The sequence below is a fragment of the Pristis pectinata genome, chromosome 11 (genome assembly GCF_009764475.1).
Source record: "Pristis pectinata isolate sPriPec2 chromosome 11, sPriPec2.1.pri, whole genome shotgun sequence".
Classification (NCBI taxonomy): domain Eukaryota; kingdom Metazoa; phylum Chordata; class Chondrichthyes; order Rhinopristiformes; family Pristidae; genus Pristis; species Pristis pectinata.
The window spans coordinates 33,280,403-33,293,859 of NC_067415.1; the positions used below are offsets into that span (position 1 = coordinate 33,280,403).

General features: G+C 36.2%; 1 protein-coding gene across 3 annotated transcripts in view; it reads left to right on the top strand.

Annotated features, from left to right (window-relative positions):
* cwf19l2 (CWF19 like cell cycle control factor 2) overlaps positions 1–13,457 on the top strand; it is an 83,140-nt gene that overhangs the window by 52,816 nt on the left and 16,867 nt on the right. For all 3 annotated transcript variants that reach the window (XM_052026109.1, XM_052026110.1, XM_052026111.1), the window contains 3 exons: positions 248–355; positions 4,706–4,825; positions 7,501–7,638. In XM_052026109.1, coding sequence (XP_051882069.1) covers positions 248–355; positions 4,706–4,825; positions 7,501–7,638 — 366 coding nt within the window. The remainder of the gene's footprint in view (positions 1–247; positions 356–4,705; positions 4,826–7,500; positions 7,639–13,457) is intronic.

Below are 13,457 nucleotides of genomic sequence, written 5' to 3' on the forward strand. Positions count from 1 at the left end.
CTTCCAGCTCTGGCTAATGTGCAAATAATTCATACCACATTGTAGGGCATTAGTAAAGTGATAAAAGCTGATTGTTAATTGGAATTAAATAACAGAGTAATAACAAAGGGGTCCATATAAATACTTTAATGTAGATCTCCCCTGTTGCCTTGAACCTTCTTGTAAATGTGTTATGGTTTGCCAAGACATTCGAAATAACTTAAATAGAGGATGTTTTCACTGGTAAATTTTGAATTTGTTTTTTAAGGAACTGGCATCAAAACTTAAAGCTCAGTTGGAGGAGGCTCGAAAGTTGAAGATTCAAGGAAAAAGTCACATTACAGCAGCTACAACACAAAAGCGGACTGATAGTGTGGTAAGACAGGCGCTCACAGCTGACTTCGGAAAGTGCTATATCATCGGTGCTCCAATCCATGTGGAAACCAATAAACTGCAAATTATCTTGTTACTGTAAATTAATCTTTTGTGTTTATTTTTATTCAGGTCTTCAAAATTTCAGAATTATACTAGTTCTCCACAAAATGGGCCTAGGTCATTGAATTACATTGAAAACTGTTTATATAAGATATAAGGTTAATGATTAAAATAACAAATACAGAGATCCATTTTAATATTTGATGAGAACTGAAATGATTTCTGACTTGCAATCTGCTCCCATTGACAATGGTTTACAAAGTTTTTTCTAATTATCTCCATGCTCTGGGAGGATTTCCAGTGGGTGTTATCTATTCTAGCATATCCATATTAGCATTGTGGAGCCTGTATTGTGCAGATTTTTTTAAAAAAACTTTCACCTATGATTTAAAATCCATCTTTGCTTCATTTTTTTTTAAAGTACAATTTAATTGAGAGATGTTTTGATAGATTAAAAAGCTAGTTTTAGTACTTTGCCTTAATTCTGTGACTGTGTATCACCTGCAGAAGGGCATATGGGCCATATAGTGGGAGAAACGCTATAATGATACCAAGGCCAAAATGGTTAAATTATGAGGACAGGTTGCATATGTTCACTGAAGTATAGAATATTAAAAAGGTGATCTCATTTAATTATTTAAACTGAATAAGGGTGTCTCTTAGGGTACTTCGAAACTATTTCTTATCTGCTGAGAATCCAGAACAAAAGGGCATAATTATTCTTAAAATTAGGGTTGTGCCATTAAGGGATGATGTTATGATGTACTTCTGCTCTCGGCCTTGAGGGTAATTCCATTCTGATCTGTTATCATGGATATAGCTCCATAAAAGACAGATTTCATAATCTGGAATTTTTCAGTGCGCACATAGTTACTTCGCAGTTTATGCAATATATCTCTGTCGGTTTTAATTTAGGTTATCCATGATTTGTTTTTAAAGTAATTGCTATAAAGTCATCTCTGGAGACATGGGACTATTAACTTTTTAAAGTTGAAGGTCAAGTTCACTGGATAGATGCACTTTTATTCTAAATAAAAAACACTGACTTTGTTTATACAATAAATCAAGCATGTTACATTAAACATGATATTGAGTACGAAATGGAAATTACTGGGGGAACCTGCCAACATCACTTGAACTCAAGATATTAGTGCTTTAGAAAATGACAAATAGTCAATCTTTTAGCTGTGGATGAACAAATATTAGTGAACTAAATTCTACATATTTTACTTTCTTTTTCAATCTATTTATTAGTTTTCAAATTAATACAGATTAATATACAACATCAATGTTTGTACATGTAATACAAAGAAATCAGAAGAATAATCATGGCATGGATAATCATAAAAAACAATAAAGTGTATAAAAAAAATCTATAGATCCAGCGATCTCTTAGTGAATGAATATAATATAAAAGAAAGGAAAGAAAAAGATTTATTATAAAATATAAAAGAAAGAAAAAAAAGTCCCCAAAACAATAAGAAAATTTATAAACAGTATATCAAACCAAACTAAACTAAAGAAAAAAAAATTCAAAAAAAAACTGGACTAAAATTACTCAGAAACAGAGCAATATTATGTCATCGACTCTATTCCTCTAAGTTAAAAGGCTATTACAAGGGGATCTATATCATGTGAAAATATTGAATAAATGGACTCCAAACTTCCTCAAATTTAAGCAAAGGATCAACAGTACCACTCCTAATTTTTTCCAAGTTTAAACATGATATAGTTTGAGAGGACCATTGAAAAGTAGTAGGGGATATTGGATCCTTCCATTTAAGCAAAATGGATCATTTGGCCATTAATGTAACAAAAGCAATCATACGGTTAGCGGAGGCAGATAGATGGCCAGACTCTATCCTTGGAAATCCAAAAATTGCAGTGATAGGATGAGGTTGTAAGTCAATCTTCAATACATTTGAAATAATGTTAAAAATATCTTTCCAATATTTTTCCAAAAGAGGACAAGACCAAAACATATGTGTTAAAGAAGCCACATTCGATTTACATCTGTCACATATAGGATTTATATGTTGATAAAAACGAGCTAGCTTATCTTTTGACATATGGGTCCTGTGAACTACCTTAAACTGCATCAAAGAATGTCTGGCACACATTGAAGATGTATCATATTTTAAATTATTTTAATCTCAATATGACAGAACTGAATTGTTGTTATGCGTTTTTGCCCAATGATTCCAAAATCTTACTCATTTAAAATTTTAGATAAAAGCAGCTCAACTTTGATCTTCCTTGTCAGTTGCCTAGACATAACTAAATCATTTAATTGATGGGAAAGGTATTCAAGAACTTACCGAATGTTATTCTTAAAATATACATTTAGTTATATTGCAACTACTTTGAAGCTACATGTTGTACAAATACTGCTATATTAATAGTTTCTCATCAATGACAACAATGTAGTTTTCCTGCAAATCCAACAAAATTAATGATGTGAATTTCCTGCTTTGGACAGGTGAGCCAGAACATTTTGGGAATTACCAGTGGTTTAGTGCTGAACTGCCAGCAGTATGGTGTTTTTTTTTTAACCAGAATTTGCAGGTAGACCTGCTCATCCCAGACTTGCAGGCTGTACTTCATTGGTATTTTACATTCTGATTTGGTTTCCTCGTGGATTGAGCACAAAGTTGCTGCATATCTTTAGTGTTTAATTCCCCAAGTTCGACTGGTGCAGAATATCAGTCCCACTCATCTCAAATACAAGGAATGACTGCAAGAAATAAAATATTCATTGACAGTGCTTAAATATCTTCGTTTCAAAATTTTTTGTATTTTAATATTTTTGCTTTTCATTTTTAATTGTTTTATTGAATTTTAAGAGTTAGATGTTTGAGTGTCCTGGGGACATGGCTGAGACAGCAAATAGATTTTATAACTGTTTCATGGGTAGAGCTTGTTCTAACCTCCCATATGACAGCATCATGTTTGACCAATCTGATGGAAATTTTGATGACGTAACGGATAAAGCTGATGAGAGGAATGCAATTGATAAGGAGCCGCATAACAGGCTTATCGGCAAAGTTGGAGCACCTGGCAAAAAAAAGGGACATTGATATCATGACATGAAGTTGGCTAAGTAACAGTTGTGATGAATGGTTGTTTTTTGGGCTGGAGGAAAGTAAACAGTGGTGTTCCTCAGGGATTGTTGTTAGAACTATTGCTTTTTCAGATATATGTTAATGACCTAACCTTGATAGTGCAAGCCACAGTTTTTAAACAAAAACTGTGATGTGCAAAGAGGATAATGATACATTGCAACAGAATGTCAAAAGGCTGGTAGAATAGGGAAATGGCTGGACATGTAGCAGATAAAGTTTAAGGTAAAGAAATGTAAGTTGATGCATTTTGAATAGAGAAATGAGGAGAGCCAATATACAATAAAGGATACTATTTTAAAAGAGGTGCAGGAACTTGGGGACTAAGTCATTGAAAGTGGCAAGGCAGGTTGAGGAAGTAGTTGTCAATGGAACATAGAATGTAAAAGTGGGGAAGTCATGTTGAAATTTTATAAACTACTGGTACAGCCTCAACTAGAGCATTGATTTACGAGAGTGGTTCCTGTGATGAGAGAATTGCAAATATAGATTAGGGAGGCAGGGGCTGTTTTCTGGAAGAGAAGGCTGCGTACGATATAGAATGATGAGGAGATCATGAAAACCAGAAAAGTTAAGTCTCTATTTCCCACGTTGGCGGCCTCTGGCAGACCTGGCCCATGTAATACCTGGGTGGATCATTTTCCCATTCATGACATGGGAAAATGAGCTTTTTCTTAAGTGTCTGAGCAGAGACAGCACAGAGGGTAGATTTTGGAGGTGATGGGAAAGAAATTTATGTATACTTTTTTTCATATATTGGGTGCAGGCTATTCTACTGTTAAATTATGGATGCTTCCTGCTTGAAAGATGGGTGTCCATTCAAACTAATGATTATCCCCGTAGTTTGTTCTGCGAAAGTTCTTTCAGTCTATTTTCCTTATTTGATTTGGTGACTTGCACCTATATTGATGCAATGGTAAAAGTACCTTGCATGGATACACAATAGAAGAACATAAGAAATAAGTATAGGAGATGGACAAGAGGCCCTCATATCTGCTCATCTGTTCTCCAGCTTGTAATTCATTTTCTTGCCTGCTCACATGTGGACTGAAAATGTGTGCATTGTAACTTCCTGCCATATTGTACAATACTTTTGAAAGTTGGAACAGGTTAAATTATGAAAGAAATATATTTATTTAACAAAGTGGTTATGTCTTTTTAAAAAAATCTAGCCCACAGATGAAGATCATGAGGTGGTACTTGTTCGAACTGATCCATCAGGTAGAGTGTGGCCTGTTGGTACATCAGCAGAATCCATGATCCGTACAGAAGGAAAAAAGAAGAGACAAACGGTAAATTGTAGATAATCTTTATTATGATTAATAGACATTTCTTCAAGTCAAAACATCAGTAATTGCTTCCAAGATGTCGGTTGGGCTTCTTGCCAAGTGTCAAAATTCCACTTCAAATTAATTTCAGAGTATTTTATTGATGGTGGTTTCTGCTTCCACTACGCTGTTATTCACTGAGTTCCAGAACCCCAGACCTCCTCCCCCACTCCTCCACCCTGGGTCAAGAATGTTTCCACTTCTTATCCTTTCACATATTACCCAAATTTGTGATCCATAGTTATTGAATTCTATAGTAAGGGAAATAGGTCCATCCTATTCAACCTAATTAGACCTCACCATCTTGTCCTTCCCTGCTTTAGCCAATCTTTCCTCTATTGCTGACAACATCTTTTTAACTCTCCTCTGAACCCTCTCTGCTGCTTTCATAACATATCCTTCCTGCAATGTAGACAAAAAGCCTGACGTTTGTTAGTAAGTACTAAATTAATCTAAGTAAGGATCCTTCCCAGAGGAAAAACAGTAGTAAATGACAGACTGATTAAAAATTGTTTCTGTACCAGTTGATTAGTAAAGCAGCCAATAATAATTGTACACTTCTCTGAACGAACATCACTATAAAGGGTGGTCATTATTACATTGCTGTGAGAGTTTCTTCTATTATTGCATAGTCAATACTTAAAAAGTACTTCATCGGCTGGAAAGTGCTTTAGTTGTCCTAAAGCCTTTAAAAATGGTAATTGTGAGACTCTTTCTTGCTGTCATATTTCTCTTTTCTGCTATAGTGTTGTAATTATGTCTAAGCTTTTGGTCATTTGCTCTAATCTCTCTTTATTTTGCTCTCTCTCAAATTTTGTTTTGTAAAGGTCCTATGACATGCCTTCGTATTTTACTAATGTTAAAGGTACTATGTAAATACTTGTCATTTCTTTGGATACCTTTCATCATATTGAAGGCTAAGAGATAAACAGCCATTTCAGTTAATGTTGATGATGATCAGTAGGAAAGTAAAAGAAATAAAACAGAATCATAGAAACAATAAATGACTTATATGACCTTAAGCTACATAAAAAATAAACAATAATAAAATCACCAAAGGGATAATGCAGAAAGCTCAAAAGAGTGTGCAGATTTTGAGATTGGAGGGAAAAAAACATGATATGAAATGTGTACAACAAAAGCACCACAGTAGTGAAGGAGAGAGAAATAATACAGAAAAATTGGAGTTAAAGGAGGAAATGCAGACAAGCCCGATGGGTGAATTACTCATGAAGAAGAAAGGATATTGACCACTGTCAGTGGAGAACTTTGACAAAGGGCATTGTCCCAAAAGTAAACCTGTCTAGAATGAAATGTAAAGCTAAGTAGGAAGTTTCTAAAATCAGTCATTTTTAAACAAAACTGGAGAAGTACTCAATGGGTGAATCAACATCAATGTAAGGACAGATTAATTTCAGGGTATGGACCCAGAGAAGCAGTCTTTGTTATTCTGTTAGCCAGAGTTTAAAAAAAGGTATTCTTTGTATATAAGTATCATTAAGTATCTGCTGCAGATTTTATGAGAATGATTGTATTTAACCAAAGGAAAAGGTAGGAAGAATGTAATTGGTGGAGTTGCCCTAGGAAGTGGTCAATTGTTTACTATTTACATTAATGACTTGAAGGAGGGAATTGAAATGTATGGTTTCCAAGTTTGCCAATAGGTGGAAGGGCATGTTGTGAGGGTATGGACAGATTGAGGATTGAGCAAAAACCTGGCAAATTGTGTTCAGTGTGGGGAACTATGAGGTCAGCACTTCAATAAGAGGAATCAAAAAAAGGTAGATTACAAATGAGTGAAGTTTGGAGGGATCTAAGTGTTCAGGTGCATGCATCACAAAAGGTTAGCAGGCAGGTCGAACATGTAGTTAAGAAGGCAAATGGTATTTTGGCCTTTATTACAAAGGGGTTGGAATTTAAAAATAGGTTTTGTTGCAGTTGTACAGGATGTTGGTGAGACCATATTTGGAATAATGTGCACAGCTTTGATCCCCTTACCTAAAAAAAAGGATGTCATAACATCGGAGGTACCAGACTGATTCCTGGGATGAGACATTTGTCCCCTCAAGAGATGCTAGGCAGTTTGGGTCTGTATTCCTTGGAGTTTAGAAGAATGAAGGGTGCCATTGTTCAAGCATATAAAATCTCAAGATGTTGAGATGTTTTCACTAGTACAAGAGTATCAAACAAGGGGACATAACTATAAGATAAGGGACCAGTCATTTAAAGCCAAGGTGCGTAGAAATTTCTTCTGTCAGAGGCTAGTGAACCTCTGGAATTCTCTGTCCTCGAGAGTGATGGAAGCCAAATCATTAGATGTACTTAAGATGAAAATAGATAACTGTTTGAAAGATTGAGGAATTGAGGGTAACTGGGCCAGAAGAGGAGTTGAGGCCAGCATAGATCAGCTATGATTGCATTGAATGGTGGAGCTGGCTTGAGAAGCCTTGACTTATAAAAAGGAAGTTATGCAATAATGTTACTTTTTTCTGTTATCCTTGATTCATTTTATTCAGATATTTTGCATGAAGCTCTGAATTATAATAAAGCTATAATATTGCTTCTAAGATGGATTGGCTGAGAAATTTGGTGGCATTTTATATAATTGATGCAATTGTAATAAAACATGTTTGTTTCAGATTGAGACTCACCATAAGGGAGAACGGATTAGGTACTTTCAGGATGATGACAATCAGAGTCTACAGGATTTGGTTAGACAAGAAAAAATGACGACTGCAGGGGATCAGAATGAAAGGCTCTCGCGAATAGCTTCTAAAGTAAGATCACCTTTCAATCAATGTATAGCACCATCAGAATATCTGTCATTCTCAATTGCAGATGCAATAGTGACTTCTTGTACATTACTTAGACTACAATTCTGTTTATTTGCAATGTTATTTATTTGTAAATAGAGCCAATCATTAACTGTGGGGTCCAATGTAATCTGGTAACTGGATGTTTTACTACATACTCTTTTGGCTCGTGAAGGTGTGATATCTTGACCTAATTTTCATCCCCATTTTAATTCTTAATAGCTGGGTGCAATCACCTAATAAACTAACTGCAGAAATGAAATACTGCATTTTCTGGAAATAAGAAATAAAAACAGAAAATCCTGAAAGTACTCTGTCATTCTGTGATTCTGCTGGATGACAGTGCAAGATAACAAAAGCAAAAATATAGAATTTACCTGATATCACTGTACAAGAGAGCTGGAATGAAAATTCTGTAAATATTCATTACCTAAAATTGGTAAACTCAATGTTGTCTCCAGAGAGCCCTAATGTGCCGAATTGAAGCCTTTGAAAATTAAATCAACATTCTCTATCTTACACATGAAGTCTGTGCAGCCATAATCATAGATGCTTTGGAAAGTCATACTTCAAGTTTCATGAGGGAACCACTCCCTTCCTGGCAGATATATTCATAATGAATTTCTCCATTATTCCATTGGTGTTTACAGGGAACACCTTGATTATCGTGGGGAATGTGTGCATCACATTGTCTGATGCCCTGGTAGCATTCTCCTTCCCAATGATGATAGCTGTTCTTTTAGCATTGTGTTCAGCTGAGCAAAGATTGTATCCCCTCCTCCTCCTGGCATAGACTCTCATAGCTGCCCCTGACGGCAGAATTTTGTGAACAGTGAATCTCTAAGTGAATACTACAAAATCTATTGAGTAAGCTGATTTATAGCTTGTGTTAGTACTTCCTTAGAAGAAATTAGGTCCTTTGAGGCTATACTACCTGTACATTAGAAGACAAAAGAAAGGAATATGAATTTCTTATTACTAAACAGTGAATTAAGAAGAACCTGAATCATTATATTCAGGCTCTTCTTAGTTCACTCACTGATGAAATAAAGCCAGGATGCATGTCAAGGAGATTTTTAATCTCACAGCCACAAACAAGTTCCCAATAATTAACATTTGATTGAAGAGGACAAAAATGTGCTATTTAGTTCCATGGCACCAACATTTCATCAGTGAGTGCACAACTTGTGTACCCCACTCACAGTCCTCACCTGTTCTTTTGTGTCTTGTGCATTCTTCAGCAGGGTGAGGAGTAAACCACAGATGAATAAAGTAAGATCAGGTGTTTATCCTGTGGTTGTGGTCCATTTAGTGAGAGTGATTATGACAGACATATGGTTTGCCCATCTAACAGTCTTTGAACCATCCATTCATGGGAATAGCTTCTCTCTGTTTACCCTTTATAAACTTAGCACTGTATCTTGTATGCCTCATGAAACTTTCTCTCAACTTTCTTTGCTTCAAGAGCAACCCCAGCTTCTCCAGTCAAACCTTGTAGCTAATATACCTCATCCATAGAAGCTTTTTTTTTTAAAAACTTTTTCTTGCATTTCCTGCAGGGATCGAAATGCTATGATATGAAGTGTCTCTGTGTATAACCAGACAATAATTTACCCACTCTTGCTAGTTTCTGAGAACATCTTCCCATCTTGTATTAACATTGTGATTACTGTATTGATCTATTAATCCACATCTCAGGTTGAGGTTGTCTTGGGAGTAGAACATAGAACTGTGCAGCACAGGAACAGGCCCTTTGGTCCATGATGTCTGTGCTGACCATGATGTCTTCTAAACAATTCCATCTTCCTGCACGTGACCCTTATCTCTCTATTCTCTGCCTGTTCATGTGACTGTCTAAATGCCTCTTAAACATTGCTATCATAACTGCTTCTACTACCTCCTCTGGCAGCATGTTCCAGCACCTACTACACTCTGTATAAAACAAAAAAACTTGCCTCGCAAATGCATACTCTGCTGTCAGAGACAGCTATGGAGAGTCTCTGCCAGGAGGAAGAAGAGATACAACTTTTGCCCATTTGAACACAAATGATGGGCATTTGGGAATTTTCTCAGCATAATGCAGGTTGCTAGAGGGAGAAAGACTGAAAACTGGTAACTCGAAGTATACACTAGTTAAATGAAGAGACAACATTTTAGATAATGACCTGTGCTCTTTCCCATGCTCCTGCTGCAGCTGAAACAACATTGAAATAGTTTGCTTATTCTGTTTGTTCCTCCTCTGCAGAGAAAAGGGTCAAAATACATAAAAAAAAACAAACTATTAAACCATGTAATGAGTGAACTAAGTAGAGTTTAATTTTTTTGAATCTAGCTAAATAAATTATACTTAAGGATAGTTTTCCATGATCAGTCCATGGTCATATGCCCTAACACATTATGTTCTAGTTATTTTTTTCATGATGCAATTATGTTGTACGATAGCTAGAGCTTTGTAATTACTGTTTTCTCTTGTTGCAATTTGCTAGTAACAAGAATAATTTTTGAACCCTTAGGCTGACTTTGCCTTCAATGGCTGATCTGTAATCTAACTCCATACAGCTTCATTTTTCCTGTACCAATTGCTGCCTTTTGTTAATAAAAGTCCATCTATCTTAAATTTAAAATTAAATTAAACTGACATGCATCAGTTGACTTCTAGGGAAAAGATTTCTAGACTCATAATCACTCTGCCATATAGAGCCATGACACCTTACCGTGACATTCAGTGGAGCATGTGACTGGTTCACCACTAACTGCATAATCTGGACCGTTAATTCTGAATATACATCTTGATAGTAAATCTCTGAAGATGGTTGCTGGTCAACATAGTATTCCTAAGTCTTTTAACAATTCATAGAGCCTGTGAGCCAGACTTCCAACTAATTCAGCCTGTTTAGAAATAGCCTCCGGTAATGCAAAAAAGGGTTGGAGGAAGGGATGGGGTATAATTTTTTAAATAGGAAAACATCCACAGTTGATGTCTAACAGCAGCTGATACTGAGTATAGTAGCAAATGATAGTGATGATTTCATGCACTGGAGTAATAAAACAGGCACTGGAGGAACTCAGCAGGACAGGCAGCATCTGTGGAGAGAAATGGACAGTCGATGTTTCGGGTGAAGGGTCTCTGAGGAAGGTAGAGCTGTAGATGTTGTTTACATTGAATTTAGTAAGGTGTTTGACAAGGTCCCTCATGGGAGGCTCATTGAGAAGATTAAGATGCATGGTAAATTGGCAGTTGGATTCAAAATTGGCACTTGGATTCAGAATTGGCTTAGCCATAGAAGACAGAGGGTAGTGGTCTTTGGGCTTATTCTGGCTAGAGGTCTATGACTAGTGGTGTTCCGCAGGGATCGATACTGGGACCTCTGCTGTTTGTGATGTATATTAAATGACCTGGATGAAAACCTAGATGGGTGGGTTGGTAATTTTGCCGATGATATGAAGATTGGTGGTGTTGTGGATAGCATAGAAGACTGCCAAAGGATACAGCGGACTATCAATCAGTTGCAGATATGAATGGAGAAATGGCAAACAGAGTTTAACCGGCCAAATGGGAAGTGTTGCACTTTGGGAGATCAAATGTAAAGGGACAGTACACTGTTAATGGCAAGACCCTTAAGAGTGTTGATGTGCAGAGGAATCTTGGGGTCCAAGTCCATAGCTCCCTGCAAGTGGCTATGCAGGTTGATGGGATGGTAAAGAAGGCATATGGCATGTTTGCCTTTATTAGTTGAGGAATTGAGTTCAAGAGTCAGGAAGTTATGTTGCAGCTTTATAAAACTCTAATTAAGCCGCATCTCGAGTATTGCATTCAATTCTGGTCGCCCCCTTACAGGAAAGATGTGGAAGCTTTGGAGAGGTTTACTAGGCTGCTGCCTGGATTAGAGGGCATGTGCTATAAGGAGAGGTTGGACAAGGGTTGTTTTCTCTGGAGCTGTGGGGAGATTTGATAGAGGTTTATAAGATTGTGAGAGGCATAGATAGAGTAGACAGCTGGTATCTTTTTACCAAGATTGAAATGTCTAATACCAGAGGGCATGCATTTAAGGTGAGAGGGGCTAAGTTCAGTGTAGATGTGCAGGGCAAGTTTTACACAGAGTGGTGGATGCCTGGAATGCGCTGCCAGGGGTGGTGGCAAATACGATAGAGGGATTCAAGAGGATCTTAAATAGGCACATGAATGTGCAGGAAATAGAGGGATATGGACATAGAGTAGGCAGAAGGGTTTAGTTTAGTTGGACATTTGATTACTAATTTAGTTAGCTTGGCACAACATCGTGGGCTGAAGGGCCTGTTCCTGTGCTGTACTGTTCTGTGTTCTAACCCGAAACATCGACTGTCCATTTCCCTCCACAGATACTGCCTGACCCGCTGAGTTCCTCCAGCCCCTTTTGTGTTGCTCCAGATTCCATCATCAGCAGTCTTTTGTGTCTCGAGTTTTTTGCACTGCATTGTTTTATTTCTTTTAATACATCAATGTAATTTTTTGTATATAGGCTTCATTAAACATTTCATCCAGGTTAACAGATCAGTTTATAGTGGACAAATTGAAATGAGTTTAATTTTAATATTTATTACACTTTAACATTCACTCAGTAAGATGATTTAATGTCTTGGTGTTGCAGTGCTCTTGATTACCCTAAGTCTTATTTCCCAGTGTTTTATTTGTCCAACCTCTTGTATGAAATTTGAGCATAAAATGTTAATCATCAGCAAAATTATTCTGGTCCTGAAGTGATTTCACATACAGGTGTGTCAAATCAAAGAACCTAAATACTATATTTAGGACCAGGAGTATTCACTTAGATTAGTTTCACTTTATGGAATCACTAGATCTTAAGTATATTTAAAAAGAGAGTATCTGGTAGGGTGAATTTGCAACCATGCAGTTGAAACAGAACTTGCTGGAAATACTCAGCAATGAATAAGCTAAGGCACAGAGTCTTTTTATAAATACAGTCTTTTTATGATACATTCATTTGTACATGGGTAATTTGTTCGTTAGGCAGTTGTCCATTATAATCTTTGAATAGTGTTTTGAAAGTGAATCTTCTGCCAGAAGGTAATTAGGATGTTATTTTAAATTCATTGTAGCCTTTTGCACAATTCTCTTGTAGGCTTTTTGTAACCATGATCTGGAGTGTGCATAGTTCATTGTACTAATCAGCTCATCTGACGCTGAAACCACACATGCTTTTGTAACCTTTAAACTCATTTATTATCTTGATCATTGGAAAACTTTCCATCTTGCGCTATCAAAAATGTACATTCAGATCTCTGCTTTATGTATCCTAATTTTCTCTAAGTCTTGTTCACCCATCTGCTGACTTTTGCTGACTTCTGGTTTGGCAACTCATCAATCCAAGTTGCTGTATGTGGAATGATGTCAAATTTTGTCTGATGATTGTTCCCATAAAATGCCTTAGGAAATTTGATTGTGTTAAATTTGCTTTATTTAAATGCAATTTATCTTAGTTTGATACCATACCTCAATTTGTGTTTTTGTGGACCTTCCTGTTGCCTCTTCTCTGCCTTTTCTGAATTATTCACCTTAAAAATAATATATTTCTCAATAATGAAATATGTAACTTTTAAAAGTTGAAGCCATATTGCAAATTGAATTAATAAAATAATAATTAATATTTGTTGAGATTCTACTTGTGCCACTAATTTACAGATTTCTGAGGAATATGTCAATATTTAACATTTTCAAGAAGTTAGATCACTGATCAGAATAATATTGAATAATATAGATCAATATGATTTCCATGTAGTAAATC